The following is a 17,060-nucleotide window of genomic DNA, read 5'->3' as shown; positions in this document are numbered from 1 at the left end:
ATCATCATAAAATTGTCTCATTAAACAGATTTAAAGGGTAAAAATACATATTAAGTATTGAATTTTGACATATGATGAATATACTGGGCATCGTGATAAATTTGAGTAGTGCAAAATTGGTTAGGTCTTTATTGTTGTAGAAAGTATATCTAACTCTAACTTTCTGATGTTAAATTCCCTACATTTGGTGAATTATCATACATCTCTCATTCTTTGGCTAAACGTCTTTCCATATTTATGGTGAAAATTAACTGTATATATGCAACCATGGAAACAGAGAAATAAAATAAAGGACAGACAGAAAGAGTTAGTTAGACCAGAAGAATCAGAGAAGTGTAAGGAGGTTTGTAGGTTCAGAAGTAGGTAAGAAGATGGCAAACAAAGGATATTGACAGCTTAGCAGAGGGCTAAAGCAAACAGCAGCAAAGTTTAATTTAAATGGAATATTAGTTAAAAAAATCAGCTATAATGGGTGGGGGGAGAGGTAGCTTATAAATACCAAACAGATTTTGAAAGAAAAACCTATATCCCCATCTCTAAAATAAATCAGCCATTTTCTATACAAAATAATTTTAACTTTTCTCGAAGAAATTTGCTGTGCTAGAAATCTCTATGAAAATATAATTCAGTAAGGGATATCAGGATGTGATAAAACAGCTACTCAGCTGTCTGTCCTATTTATGTATATAATGATGTGTGTGTGTGTACGTGTGTGTCTATGTGAGTGTCTATACTTTGGATGAAACAAACAAGCAGTGTGTTTGGAAGCTTGGAATTAACTGCTTAAAATAATGGAGTGCAGTAAGGCAAGAAGAAAAGGAGAGAGATTTTTAAATAATAGCTGGACAGTCACTTAAATGAGTAGGAAACATAGTAAAATTCATATGCCTGCCCTTGCACATCTTACGTGTCCTTGACAGTAACAAGGCAGAGACGCTTCAGAACCTACAAAAGAGCATCTCAAATGAGTATCTTTTCATGTAATTTAGACAGTGACTATGAAGTATTTTATACTTCATCATTCACTATTATTCTTTCCCCTAATGAAGCTGGATAGGATCAAAAGAAAGGCTCATCTTATCAGCAGCGTCTAATTGAAAGACAAAGGTCAATAGCAATTATCCAAGTACATTAAAGAGATACTTTTCTAAATAATAAAAATAAGAAACAGAAGAAGTAGACGTTAACCTTTCCACAGGAAAACAAAACATCATTCTATTGTTTCATTTTTTGCATCTTTTATATCACTCCCACATCAAAGGCAAACCTGGGCACTGTAAATAAAATAACAGTACAAACATAATCCTATATAAAGCTGGACTCAGTCTGAAAAGACACAGCAACCTTATAAAGAACAATTGAAACCCACTTCTATGAACAAAGATTTACAGAAATATGAGGTAGAAATTATGGAACCCCATGTTTAAGATACTGATCTTCTGTGTTACAACTGATTTTCCAGGGTTTAGACAAGGATACCACTTCTTGTATTTTCTTTGACTTTCAAAGGTATTTACAATCCACCTGACAGTATTTGTATTCATGAGTCTGTCACAAGAGTCCACAAAATGATGAATTGAACTATGGCATGTCTTTTATCTTGTTCTTAGGATTAGCCTCCAAGGCTTCAATGGCATACAGCAACGGATCTTCTGCATCAGCAATTTTGTCTCTTCTTTTCTGAAGAGAGGCTACCCTAGTTTTTCCTGCCGGTGGACAAGTCATAGGTTATGACACATGGAGAAATTAGAAGGAGTAACACTAGACAAAATGGCAACAGAATCTCTCTTATGAATTGAAATATTAGAATATGGTATCAATCAAGTCTGCCTTAATAGCACTTTTTGACAAAATGGTCTAAATAACTGAGGTTCTTAAGCATGATGCTGTATTGTCTTTTCTCTCTAATTTCCCCAGTTTGGCTGTTTCCAGGCATGCTAAAAGTTGTATATCCAAGACTTTACCACTTTTGACTACCGTGCTAGAAATTTGAGAGTTGCAGTATGAAAATAACTGAATGATTTCTTTGGAAGTTTCTTAGAACATTTTTTGAGAAAATAGTACTACGTAATTTATTTAACTCCCTAAATACAAGCACATTTATCTGAATGGTCTATTAGATGTAAGATAAATAGAGTAATAACTTTCATTGTTTATTTTTCCAATTTGCCCAAATTTTTATTTACAAAGAAAGGTGACCAATTCCGTGTCACAATATGACTTTATCATAGACAATTTATGCTCTTTCATGTTCTAATGCTGGTTCACTATGGATTCAGCTCTTATTTCATGTATGATAATATTGATATTGTAAGTTTACAAGATTTGCATAATGGAGATGCACTGATTTGTTTTTAAAAAATCCGGCTAGATCTAACATGTACTATGAAGAAAGGAAACTGCATTCTTTTTAAAATAACTCCTATATCAACTGCATAGAAGGGGGACTGGAAATAAAGGAAGGAAGGAAGGAATAATATGCTTAACTACATATTCTATGCCTTTTTAAAGACATGTTCCACTGATTCCAATAAAAACTATCTTTTAATTAATAGCATTGTAGGACACAGAAACAAGGAATTGTTTAACTGAGTATTCAGCTATAATAGCTTCAGTTCTGGTTCATTGTATATTTATTTATTTCATCAATAACTTTATAAAATATTTGAAATATTTGAAATGGCTAATAACAGAACACATAATTTTAAAAACAACTGTAAATAATGTAAATAATTTTACATATTGTGTAAAGCATAGTGCAAGGCAAATAACTAAAAACATATTCTATTTTATTTTGCCTTTCTGTCTCATAATCTCAGGATAGTATATTAAAAGACATTTTAAAATGTTAAAAATACACAAAGTAGTGTTGCCTGCAACCATATGGAATCATTTATAGCATCCAAAAATTATTACTCAAAGCACAAGCAATAAAATAAGAAATTCACATGGATATTCCCAACAGCTGCTCTGGAAACATTTTCCAATACTCTCCTCTAATCTCTTGCTTAAGCCTTACAACCACACAAAACTGTGTAGAGTCAGCACAAATCAATGTATCTCATTTAATTAATGCTAAAGGGGAAAATAATCTCACACTAATAAGGCAGCTGACAAGCCATTCTGGACTGGTTGAATGTGCCTAAGGCCTTAAAAACAGACTGACACAAATTAAGAAGGGCATTATGACCTGTAAAAACATTAAATCTTACTGTTGCATCCGAGTGCTGACCATGAAAAGAGTTATAAGAGAAGATACACCTAATGCCCAATTGCCCTATTAAACATCATGATCTTGGGCTACAGTGATAAAAAGTGTCTGCCATCATTTGGTTCTAAAACAATGGAAACATCTGTAAGGCTGCTAGAATAGATTTTATCTGTCGTGGCAATATAATTATCTACAAAAATCTGAAGTATAATTTCACAGAAAAAATGACTTATTTTAAACTAAGCTGTTTCATTTATAATGTCAATCATATTTTAACTTTATTGTTTTTTGCATCCATCAAATGATTTCAAAAACATGATTAGATATGAATTGAAATTATTTACCTTGATTTATAATCTGGATAAACTGAGGTTAACTTTAAAGAATAATGTCTAGGGGAAAAAAAGAACTTTGGAATTGTTTACAACTATGAAACTCCAAGATACTCAAAGATGGGCAAAGGAAATTTCTTTTAAAAGATTGCAGTTCAAGGCAAATAAAAAAATCAAACTTAAGTTTCAGTGGAAATAGTTTGCTTCTAAAGCAACACTGATGGCAGATGCGGCAGCTTTATGCTGGGAAGAAGGAAAATGAGGAGGAGGGGAGGAGGAGGAGGAGGAGGAGGAGGAGGAGGAGGAGGAGGAGGAGAAGAAGAAGAAGAAGAAGAAGAAGAAGAAGAAGAAGAAGAAGAAGAAGAAGAAGAAGAAGAAGAAGAAGAAGAAGAAGAAGAATTTTAGCAATCAGATTCTGCCTTTATGAGTGCAAGAAGGTGATGAATCTACTTCATTCACCCACCACAGTTAATGGATGCTTGCTTGCAAAAGGTACAATGTCATGGCTTTGGAAAATGCGATCTAGATTATCAAGTTCAAACCATGGCTTAGGGTAAGCATCCAAAATAAGCCATCCCAGCAATTATCTGTCTGGCTTTTAGATGACCGCATCAAATGAAGAGAAGGCCACCACCTCTCTAGATTGTTGATTCAAGGGTTGACCTGTTCTTACTGTTAGGATTTCCCCCCTTTTTCCTGCAATTAAAATCTATATTTTTATAACTTGAATCAATTAATCCTTGTCCTGTATTGAAGTAGCTCATTTTGCTATTGCCAGCCCTGTGGTATATCAAGTTCATCAAAATAGCAAATAAAATATTATCAAACAAAGCTTGAACTTGTCTCTCCTTAGTGCCATGTGGACCCTCATTTCAATTAGTTCCTGTGCTACAGGATGAAAAGCAGTCTATTCAATATCTTCAGCCTCTGAATTTGAAGTCATAGACTGATATTTCATACAATTTAAGGCCCATTAGTCTCCAATTGCAAAACTGTTCTCAAAATTAAAGGTTATGTAGAAATTGAAATGACAAATCATGCAAGCATCTGACAGTGTTTTGTCTGTATTAAAAAAATAAATGAAAAAAAGAATATTATACAATTTCCCCCAGTGTTCAATTCAATATTTAATGTAAATACTGGCTCTCTTCTGTCACCATCAACACCAGTAGTAAAAAGTCTGGAATAAATCATTACACACAGTCAAATATAAAGGTTCCACTGAAAATAGACATCAGTAGACAAAATAGACATCAATTGCTGAGAAATAGAATATATATCTCATGTGCTATCTTTTTTTGAGATACAATACTGGATACTTTTGGATTTGGTTTAATGCTTTTTATATCTGCAGTAGAAGATAGAGATTGGTGGCAATTGCACATATCAGAGGCATGCAATTTTTAATCTGTATTGTGGGGCTGCTATTCCTTCTAAAGGATCATCATTAATCCATTTCTATTACTGGAGGCATAAATTGCCTAAGCAATCTGAATAGCCTTTTTCCAGCCTAGGATGGTAAGTCAACTATGCATTTATAGGACAGAGAAAGTTCTTTCTCAGTTATCTGTGCTCTGATAATCACAGGGACTGAGCTATCTTTCAAAAGATTATGGACATGTCAATTAGTTATGAGTAGAACTGAGAGACCATGAAGCAAATATGAGAGAAATGAATAAACCCCATCATTCTTGCCATCCTCAAGGTCTCCTAGTTGATTTTCATGTGTAATTCAATAGAAGTTTTTCACAGGTTGGGACAAAGTATTTATAAGGTCATCTCTGTCCACAACCACAGGCAGAGGTGGACTGCTATCGGTTCATACAGGTTCTCCCGAATTTCTGAGCACTTCAGAGAACCTGTTGTTGGAAGAAATCTTTTCCCACTTTACAGGGCTAATCCTGCAAAGGAGGCAGGAAGGAAACATCCTGGTTTGCCTGTATTTCTAGCCTAATCCTTATCTTAATTGCCCTACTACTTTAAGTGTTTTCAGAAACGTCCAGACTTTGTATCTGTACACTGAGCTTCTCTGGAGTCCTCCCCACCCCATGTCCACCTGAGTTTTTTATGGTACTTTTATTCCTGGAGCATGACTTTCTTAAAGATTGTTAAAGGGTTGTTTTAAGCTTTTTGGAGTATACTTCCAACACAGCTGGAACAGCTATTTTACAGAAGGGTTGGCATAGCCATAGAAGAAATGGATAAGAGGCAGGATCCAAGCTCGGCATTCTGTCTGATTTTTTTACTGCCTTTCTGGGGTCATGTGAGCTTTTCTTAAATCTGGATGATTACCTAAGAATATCTTGTGAAGTGAGTGAGGCCAGCTGGTATCTTTAAGTGGTGCAAATGAATTTAATGATTGCTTCTCCTGGGTGGAAAAGGGTGGTTTGTCAGTTTACTGAGCATAGGAGTCTCTTGTCTATGGGGATTCTTCAGTCATCCAGGTCATGGTTGTCCCAAGGGTGCTTTTTTCAAGAAGCAACTGGACTGTCCAGGTTTCCAGAAAGTCCAACTGCCTCTTGAAAAGGCACTCTTGGGACAGGAGTCTCTTGCATTGCTTCGGAGCAGGCAAGGCACATGATTGCTTGCTGATCATAAGTGGATCTTCCTTCCAATTTATTTTAGTTTTCTCTCATGATAATATGGCATAGTAACATGGCATCAATTGTTGAAAGTTAGCACCCACCCCTCTCCTAGAAGAATGAAATATTTTGAAAAATATTAAAAAGGAAGAATATATTTCCCTGAATGAGAAATGGAGAAACATGCTTTCTTAGAGGGAGAAATCAGCCCCCACCTTCCTTAATAGCCCACAGAAGATGTCAGCACTTAAGAGATAAAGAGATAGATAGCTATATTCATAGGCCAAAATGCCCTGCAGCAAGGTCTGAACAAAGACAAAATGGGATTAGTCCTCACTCAATATGTTAATTTGTCTCTTTAGCTCAGCATTTTGTAGCCCAAATATGCCCACCCACTTTCTGGAGAACTTAAATGACCTCTCTGCTAAAGGGTTTCACTTTATGAGCAAGAGTAACTTGGCTCCTGATAGTTATCCTTGTATTTTAACTATTTTAATTCCTCAATGTGTTCTGGCAACCTGCCTGATTTGAAACTCTGGGTTGCAGGTATTGCTGAGGAAAAGGAAGGTATTCAGACAGAATGGTTTAGCTTTCCATGACGGCTGTGACTCATTGATCTTCAGTGTATATTCCCCCATTTCTAATCTAAAGACTGGTATTTAGGACAGTTTTTTGCAAACGAACCAGCAATGACTATGATGATTTAACTCATATAGATTTCACAGAAGACAACGTTGGTAAAGCTCTTCACAACTTAAAACCATCACTTTCTATTGGACCCGATGGACTATGTGCATATTTCTTAAAAAAACTTTCCATTAATATAGCTGAACCCCTAAGTATTATCTTTGATAAAGCTTTCACTACCAGTTCTCTTCCCAAACTTTGGTCACTAGCCACAGTCATCCCTATCTTCAAAAAAGGAGACCCCAGCTTAGTCGAAAACTACAGACTGATCTCCCTTTGCTGCGTCACCTACAAAGTCATGGAATCTATCATCAACCAATCCATTACCTCTCACTTAGAAACTAACAACCTACTCTCCAACAAACAATATGGTTTCAGGAAAAAATTATCATGTAACTTACGACTTCTCCACTGCAAAAACATATGGACTTCAAATCTCGATCAAGGCAAATCAATAGATGCAATCTACATAGACTTCTGCAGAGCTTTTGACTCAGTAGTACACGATAAACTTCTCCTAAAACTAACATCCTATGGCATCTCAGGACCACTCCACAAATGGATATCTGCTTTTCTGTCTAACAGACAACAAGTGGTCAAAATTGGCAATGCTTTATCAAATCCTGTTCCTGTCAAGAGTGGTGTTCCTCTGAAAACAACAAAATATCTTATCCCACCAGACTTGAAATCCTAGGCTTAGAAAACTTGGAACTCCGTCGCCTTTGACAAGACCTAAGTTTAACTCACAGAATCATCTATTGTAATGTCCTTCCTGTCAAAGACTACTTCAGCTTTAATTGCAATAATACAAGGGCAACCAATAGATTTAAACTTAATGTCAACCGCTTTAATCTAGATTGCAGAAAATATGACTTCTGTAACAGAATCATCAGTGCTTGGAATACTTTACCTGACTCTGTGGTCTCTTCCCATAATCCTAAAAGCTTTATCCAAAAACTTTCTACTATTGACCTCACCCCATTCCTAAGAGGACCATAAGGGGCGTGCATAAGCGTACAAACGTGCCTACCGTTCCTGTCCTATTGTTTTTCTTTTCTTCTTCCTATATATATATATGCTCATACCTCCTAATATTTACTCATATATATGTTTATATGCTATATAATCTTTTTGTATGGTGTTGTGACAAAATAAATAAATAAAGAAAGAAAGAAAGAAAGAAAGAAAAAAAGAAAGAAAGAAAGAAAGAAAGAAAGAAGCTTTTTGTATTTTTGTACAGATAATCCTTAACTTGCAACTGTTCATTTAGTGACCATTCAAAGTTACAGGGGCGCTGAAAAAAGTTACTTATGTCCATATCTCACACTTATGACCGTTGCAGCATCCTCATAGTCATGAGAGGGAGGGTTAGGCAAATGGCCCCTTGACGTAAATAATATTGAGTTGGCCACGCCCACCCAGCCACGCCCACCCACCCAGTCATTAGGACAGAGAACCAATTGTTAAAAAATCTGCAGCCCACCACTGGCCACAGGCTTTATATTTTGTTCTGATTTCCACTGAAAGATCTATAGGTTGGCAATAAAAACTGTAAGTAAAGTGAAATACTATTAATAAATAAGACAGCAATATGACAAAGGAATGATTGAAAAAGAAAAAAAAAAGTGGGGGGGAGGCAACTAATTTGCTCAGGTAGAACCGAGAGACTAAATATTGCACTTTATATAAACTGTATATGAAAGCTGTGAGATTCAGAAACAAAAGGTACTTTTGTAAATTTAGCACCTTTCTACATCTCCTTAAACCAAGTACATCTTTTCCTGGGGGCACAGAATCATAAGAAAAGGCATAGCTATTTTTAGGAGTTGAAGACAGGTGCTACATTCATGCCCTGAAGCAACTTTTTGCCTTCAAGTTTGATTTTGTGCATAGTGCTACGATCAGTGCAACACTAATGTTCATCCAAAAACAAGGGCATAAATAATATATGAAATTCACAGAAAGAAATCATCTATAATGTTGTTGTGACTATTTCGACAGCATACCTTATTCACCAGGCCATGTCAATTGGGAGTTTGTTTCGAAATGCACCCATATTCAGTACATGCTTTGAACAATTTTTAAGTATTATATTTACATTTATTTGAGTTATAGACTAAAAATGAAACATTTTTGTGCAAAAGAAGGATTTAACAAGAGATGGTTTTAAAATTCATTCCAAGTGGCAGTGACATCTAAAGCATGCCTATAATAGAGCATTTGTCTGTCTATCTAACAGATATTTGTACTAAAAAAATATTTGATTGAGAATGAAGAATATTCAAGAGAACCACCATTCACCACCATTCACTTGAGAAATTGAAATACATCTCTAATGTCTAAATAGGATAGCATAATGGCCTGGAGGTAAGTTTGTAACCTGATGTCCTAGATCTCTACAAATTTTGACTATGATCGCCAAAGATCTCCAAAACATTACTAAATTGTGTTTTTGTAAATTACTTAGTTATGGCTGAGTGGCACTTACAGTTTAGATTGCCATGAATAAGTACTAATTACACTAAGTATGTTTAATTTTTATTATATAAAATGTAAATGAAATTAGATTTGAGATTTAGTCCTAGATATACCCACTATTGTTTTGCAGTACATCTCACAAAATGCAGATCACCAGTTAAGCGGAGCCTAAAGCTTTAAAAAGTTGAGCATCCCTATTATCCTCAATAAAAATTATAAAAACCAGCATTATTTATATTTAAAAGCTAGAATATTAAATTTCAAAGCGGGCATTTTGAAAATAAACTGGGAATTGTATCATTTACAAATATGATATGCATACCATACTCAACTTGAGTTTCCTTTGTCTACATCAACATTCTGTCTAGAAGGGCTTCTGGGTGGCGCCACCTTTCTCGCTGGGTGCTAATTTATGGCACTCCGCATTGAATATGGTAAAAGCCGGACATAACAACTGATCCCGGCTTAATTTCTCTCTCTGGTTGAAAGAGAGAGAAAGAGCAAGGGGGGGGAACTGTGGTAGATTCCCCTAGGGGCTTTGTTTTTGTAATGCAAAGTCCTGAAAGGTCGAATCCCCTTACCCCTCCCCCAACCTCCAGTATTCACTGCGCTCCTGAAAAAGCAGGAAAAGAGGAAGGTGTCCACTTCTGCTAGCAATTAATTTCTTTTTGTGGTTACTAAAAGCAGGCGGAACAAGCGTGAGTGAGCAATTATTGGTTTGCAAGTATTTTTGATTTTCTGACTTCTACCCTTTTTTTTTTAAAAAAAAGAGAAATTTCTGCCCCCCCTTCAGTTTCGTTTTAGAGAAACTGAAAGCAGAGCGATACATCAAAGGGAGCTTTGCTGTTGAATCGAAACTGAATGGAGATTTTATCTTATTGTGTTTGACTGTGGACTGTTGGATTATATTACGTTGTTTAAGTACTTTACAAGGGGATTCTCAGCAGGAACTTTATTTATTTATTTATTTTATTTGATTTTTATACCGCCCTTCTCCCGAAGGACTCAGGGCGGTGTACAGGCATAATAAAACTGACAATACAATATACAAGTTTAAAATATGATTTAAAAAACTTATTTTAAATTAGCCCAATGATTAAAATTTACCATACTAAGAAAATCCCGTTTAAAATTAATAAATTTAAACATTAAAATCCCAATTTAAGCCAGCCCTGCGCGGATAAAAAGATGAGTCTTGAGTTCGCGACGAAATGTCTGAAGGTCAGGTATTTGGCGTAAACCCGGGGGAAGTTCGTTCCAGAGTGTGGGAGCCCCCACAGAGAAGGCCCTTCCCCTGGGGGCCGCCAGCCGACATTGTTTGGCGGACGGCACCCTGAGAAGTCCCTCTCTATGGGAGTGTACGGGTCGGTGGGAGGCGTGTGGTAACAGCAGGCGGTCCCGTAAGTACCCAGGTCCTAAGCCATGGAGCGATTTAAAGGTCATAACCAATACCTTAAAGTGCACCCGGAAGGCCACAGGCAGCCAGTGCAGTCTGCGCAGGAGCGGTGTTACATGGGAGCTACGCGTAGCTCCCTCTATAACCCGCGCAGCTGCATTCTGGACTAACTGAAGCCTCCGAGCGCACTTCAAGGGAGACCCATGTAGAGCATTACAGTAATCCAAGCGAGAGGTAACGAGCGCATGAGTGACTGTGCATAAGGCATCCCGATCAAGGAAGGGGCGCAACTGCCGAACCAGGCGAACCTGGTGGAAGGCCCTCCTGGAGACGGCCGTCAAATGGTCTTCAAACGACAGCCGATCATCCAGGAGGACACCCAAGTTGCGCACCCTATCCTTTGGGGCCAGTAACTCGCCTCCAACAGCCAGCCGCGGCTGCAGCTGACTGAATCGGTGCCGGCATCCACAGCCACTCCGTCTTGGAGGATTAAGCTTGAGCCTGTTTCTCCCCATCCAGACCCGTACAGCTTCCAAACACCGGGACAGCACTTGACAACTTCATTGGGGTGGTCTGGGGTGGAAAAGTACAGCTGAGTGTCGTCAGCGTACTGCTGGTATCTCACCCGAAACCACTGATGATCTCACCCAACGGCTTCATGTAGATGTTGAACAGCAGGCGAGAGAATCGACCCTGTGGGACCCCACAAGTGAGGCCCTCGCGGTCGACCTCTGCCCCTGTCAACACCGTCTGCGACGGTCAGAGATAGGAGGAAAACCACCGATATACGGTGCCTCCCACTCCCAATCCCCCCAACCGGCGCAGCAGGATACCATGATCGATGGTATCGAACGCCGCTGAGAGGTCTAATAGGACCAGGGCAGAGGAATATCCCCTGTCCCTGGCCCTCCAGAGATCATCCACCAATGCGACCAAAGCTGTCTCCGTGCTGTATCCGGGTCGGAAGCCGGACTGGAACGGGTCTAGATAGACATCTTCATCCAGGTGTTGGGGCAGCTGTCGCTTGTCATGGAGGTTCTTTCAGAAGAATGGATTTGTGACTTTATACAGGACTACACAGAAAGTATGTATTTAATTATTCAAAAATACAAATTGATAAAAAATGGGGACGTTTTGGATGAGAGCTTGGAGCAAATTAACCAGTGCAACCATTCGGAAAATGGAATCCAGGAGATACAAATAAAAGTGGATAAATATGAAGATTTGATCGTGAAGAAACAAGGTGATGTAAAGAAGTTTTCTTTAAATAGTTTGGATGAACTGCCTGAATTTGTGCTACAGGAGATTGTCCCTCAAATGGAAAAGACTCACAAGCTTAATGTTTCCCAAGAGTTCTCTTTTTGGACTGATGGAATATACGGCAGTAATTTTTGGATTCTTGGACATAAGGAATTACTAGGAAATATTGTGATTGACTTTTTAAAAGGAGTAACGAAGGAAAGACAGAGATTAATGCACCAAAAAAAATGGCAAGAGACAAAAGTATTATTCTTGAAACAAGGTTTTTTAAATATTAATAGACAAAATATTAGTGTTCCGGAAAGACAATTTGTGAGGAATCTGGAAGAAATGGGTTGATTATATGTTTTATATCTATCATAAAAGACTAGATATTTGGATCTATACTGGATTTTGATGAGGAAGGACTAAAGTTGAATAGATATTGTAATTTTCTGTATTGAAATTTTATAAGGTGTTGCACTAAATTTTAAATAGAATATTTTCAAAAGATCTTATGTAAGAAAGACATGGGGGGGAAATTATATGGTTATAGAAGTTATAAGGGACATATTTTTTTGAATTGGATTGGATTTTTATGCTTTAGTTGGTTTTAAATACTTTAGGATTAATTTGTTCTATTGATTTATATATTTTACTATTGTTAATTCTTAATTTTTATTTTTATTTTTTTGAAGGATTTTGGTTATGTTAGGAGGAAGTCAGAGCTAGAGAAGGAAAATTGGTATAATAGTTTTGGGAGAAAATTTTCTTAGCATATGTTTGTCTTATTTTTAACTATACCTTGTGCTTGTTCTGGGAAGCCAGGGGGGAGGGTATTAGTGAAGGGAGGGGGGTTGGGGGAAAGGGGGAAAATTTTTTTTTCTGTAAAACTTTTTGAATAAAAAAAAACAAAAAAACATTCTGTCTAGAAGATCTCATACTATAGTTAATGAGTAGCATCCATCCAAAGCAAATACATCCAAATACATCTTTCTCCGATGTATAACTGTTGGTAAAGTACATCATCTAAACAATATTTATTTATTTAGGGTACTTAAATCTTGCTTTCCTCACTTTTACTGATTTGTAATATTTACAGCATTTTGCTGTAAAGGCTAAAAGAGCAATTGATGGACTAAATAAAACATAAAACCACCCAATAAAAAAGACACCCAAACATAACAGAAAAACAAAATTCTCAACAACTTTCAATGACATTAAAAAATTACAAAGCCTGAATCGATAACCAGTCCTCAAGGAAGATGCTGAGGGCTTATAACTGTAAGGCTTTCTTTTAAGTAGCAAATTCCTTTTCTTGATTAATAACAATTTTTAAGGAATTATATTCAGATCAGAGCCTTTGCAGAAGTTATTAAGGCATGGATAGCTTAATTCCTTTTCAGAAAATGAAAACTTCAAAGAACAAAAGTAGTAGGTTTTAAAACTTGTCCTAAACATTGGCTAGAAGCTAGTGCACCAGTTCAAATATAAATGTGAAGTAGTTAAATCATCCTTCCTCTATTAAGATTGGTAAAAGGTCATTTAAATCTTAAAAGGCATCTGAACATCTAGCAGCAACACTGGATCAGTAGCCCCCATCAGATAAAAACCTTAAAAATACCCTGATGGATGTAAGATTTTTTTTATTAGGCACACGCTCCATAAACGAATAGATGAATAATGGAAATTAATAAAAACTTGCCTTTAAAAGTATAACAGAAAATTAGCAAAGACATTGGAACAAAACTGGAATCACCTTATTTCAAAAAATACAACTTTAGAGAATGAAATGATTTTGAGGCTGCTCCAAAAATGTGACGTCACTAGAAAAGTAATGGATTATTACATTATTACATCAACATTACAGCCCACTGAAATCCACTGAAAGGGACATCTAACTTAAAACTCATTTATTTCAGTAAAGACTATATATATTTTAGTCTAGATTGTATCTTTGAAACATTCAGGGTTTGCTAATGGAATCTGTAAGCTTTACCCTTAGTTTCTGAAGACACCATTGTCCTCCCACTCCACACACACACACACACACACACACACAGGGGGGGGGGAATCATGACACAATCTTGTCTTTGTCAAATATAAATGAAACGTTTACCTTTCAACTAATTAGATAAGAAACAGTTTAGTACCATAATACCCATAATCTAAAATACGTTAGAGCTACTGTAACATTGAATTAGAATAAATTCATAGAAGAGTAGCAATATTATTTTAAATACCATGACTGTTGCATCGGGATGTTTCAACAAGTCTACTGCTTTGATCATAACAAGCCATGGCTTGATAACGGTAGCCTTGTCCACACTCTTTGATGTCTCCTTGAACTTTCATTCCCATAAGTATGTCTATTTTGCCTTCAGGTAATATACAGTCTGACCAGTTCCCAACTGGTTGGGCATTGTATTTGTCACACTGGCAGAATTGGGTCTCAATGAGTGGATACAGTTGAGGATTCTTACATTTCTCTTTCTTCTTACTTTTCCCTGAAAGAGAGAGAAAGAGTTTCAGAAAGTGATTTCTTGAATCTGATCTAAAATTTGGTTCATACCATAAAAAAGGGTATATTGGAAAATACATTACTGATTTGGTAGATTGAATATATTTATATGGAAGTAAATTGTTTTGATTGTAAGAATTGAACTTAGCCTTAATAGTAATCAGGAATAAATCCATAGAAACCATTAGACTTTGAGTTAGATACTTATTGTCAATTATTGTTTGGAATGTGTCTTCTTTGGGAAAGATCCAAAGCATGCTGGAATTGTTTTCTTTGCCATTATATGCTATTGTGTGGGGGAATACAATCTTGACACATTCTACCATTATTGTTACTCTTTGTGCCACATGTTAGGTGCTACTATGGATTTTATTTTCTGTTATAAAACAATGTACTTAGTTTTCTCATAAAATATCTTAAAACAGGTCGTTATCAAGGTTTAACACAGTAATAAAACATTTTTCAAAAAGTCAGTTAAAACATATACATTGAAATAGATGAGAGAAAAATAATAACTGTCTAAAAAAACCCTGAAATAGTAGATGTCTGTGGATATTCTCAGTTATCCAGGTCATGGTTGTCCCAAAGGTGCTTTTTCAAAACACAACTGGACTTTCTGTGAACATTTCGCTTCTCATCTAAGAAGCTTCTTAAGTTCAGATGAAGAATTGAAGGGTTTTGGATGAGAAGTGAAATATCTTTTAAAAAAACAACAACGAAGTCCACTTGTCTTTTGAAAAAGCGCCTGTAGGACTGAAATAGTAGGCATTCTTTGAATATCAGGAAGGGAAACATTCGGAGTAGACACTATTCTTGTAATGTATGCCACCTGAGATCAAACTTCATCAAATCTGACCCCAAAAGAATGACCACGATAGTTGGATCACCAACCTTTTCCCCCAATATCAACTTATCTTCCTCATGGTTTCATGTATTGCTCTTATGACTGTTTTGAAAACCACATAATTTTGAACCCTTCCTAATAAGCATGGGTGATGAAACTGCCATTTTTAAATTTTATTGTTTTTATGAAATACATTAGCTGAGCCAACTCATTCGGGAATGCTACTGGATAGCAGAATGGATGGTATGGGAACATCAATTCCATTCTGTCTCATACAGCCTATGCCAAATAAGTGCTTTCATAGCTTGTCGCAACTTGGGAGAATTCTTCTAGTGAACGTAGAGATTTTCTGTGAATCACAGTGATTTTTCATCCAGATTCCTAGCCTGAATTGATGCTGCATTGCAAATCCAAATAGGTAGGCGGTGTTATGGGCAAAGAACTTTGGGTACAATATCGAATTGGAAAAATTGTGGGAAAAGAACAGGAAATTAACTCTGGCCACATCGTACAAAGAGAACTTCTCTAGGTGGCACCTACCACCAGCCAGGCTAGCCAAAAAGTACAAAAATTTATCACCTAAATGCTGGAAATGTGAACAAAGACCAGGCACCTACTACCACATATGGTGGACATTTAGAAAAGCAAAAGAATATTGGCAAAGGATTCGAAGGTGGTTGGAAGAAATGACCAGACAAACCAGAAACATTTCTATTAGGAATTATTAAAGAACATCTAAGTAAAAGGCTAACATATTTAATACTGCATATCATAACAGCTGTGAGAATAGCTTATGCCCAACAATGTAAGAGTGGAAACATACCTAAAGAAAGGGAAATAACAAAGAAAATACTTGAATGTGCAGAATGTGATAGACTAATGCTAGAACTGAAAAATAAAGAAGAGACAGAGTGCTATGAGATTTGGAATAGATTTTATCAATGGTTAGACTTAAGAAATGGAAGTCGGAATGGATAAGAACAAAAGAGGCAATATATGTAATATATTATGTAATTGTAATTGTAAATGTGTAGAAGCAGTTAAGTATGTGTATATAATTAGTAAGTAGTAATGTATATTGAATACATAAGAGACTTGTGTTACACTTTGTATGGCGGAGGTATTGCCAAGAGGTTCTACCATGTCCATTTTTTTTTAACAATAAAGGTTTTTTTATAAAAAGAAAAAAAGAAAAAAAGAAAATCCAAATAGGCAGAGTTAGGTCAGGTCTACTTTTCTCGGCTTAACAAGTCTCCGTAATAAATGTTCAGTTCAGCTTTCATTTTGTTATTAGTTGCGAAGTTGTGTCCGACCCATCACGATGCCATGGACAACATTCCTCCAGGCTTTCCTTTCCTCTACCATCCTCTGGAGTCCATTTAAGCTCATCAGCTTTCATATCCACAACCAAATGGGTGGTGATGAACTTACTTTGGGCACAATTATCAGACTGGAGATATTACAAGCCATGTCACCATATGCATAAGATTTACACACTGTGTCTGTTCTAACTATAAAGTACCTATATTAAGTTTTAATATTAGTTCTGATATACATATTTGAAAATTATAATAATTTGAGGCCTTTTGTGAGAATTTTGAACAATGGGGAATAATTAATAATATCATTGATGAGGGATAATGAATGGTCACAAGAATGTTCCTTCCATCCACTCATGGAATAATGTGATCAATTGAACTTTCTATGAAATATATATTTTGTTGCCTGTACCACATTTCCTTTAGCCTTAATTAGGTATCAACAATCCAA

General features: G+C 36.3%; 1 protein-coding gene across 3 annotated transcripts in view; it reads right to left on the bottom strand.

The window, feature by feature from the left end:
• The window catches only part of THSD7A (thrombospondin type 1 domain containing 7A), a 302,477-nt gene that overhangs the window by 50,522 nt on the left and 234,895 nt on the right, over positions 1–17,060 (bottom strand). For all 3 annotated transcript variants that reach the window (XM_058181258.1, XM_058181256.1, XM_058181257.1), the window contains one exon: positions 14,169–14,432. In XM_058181258.1, coding sequence (XP_058037241.1) covers positions 14,169–14,432 — 264 coding nt within the window. The remainder of the gene's footprint in view (positions 1–14,168; positions 14,433–17,060) is intronic.

This window comes from Ahaetulla prasina, chromosome 4 (assembly GCF_028640845.1).
Source record: "Ahaetulla prasina isolate Xishuangbanna chromosome 4, ASM2864084v1, whole genome shotgun sequence".
In the NCBI taxonomy this organism is placed as follows: domain Eukaryota; kingdom Metazoa; phylum Chordata; class Lepidosauria; order Squamata; family Colubridae; genus Ahaetulla; species Ahaetulla prasina.
Note: the sequence above shows the minus strand (reverse complement) of the source record. Positions and strands in the feature narration are given on the sequence as shown.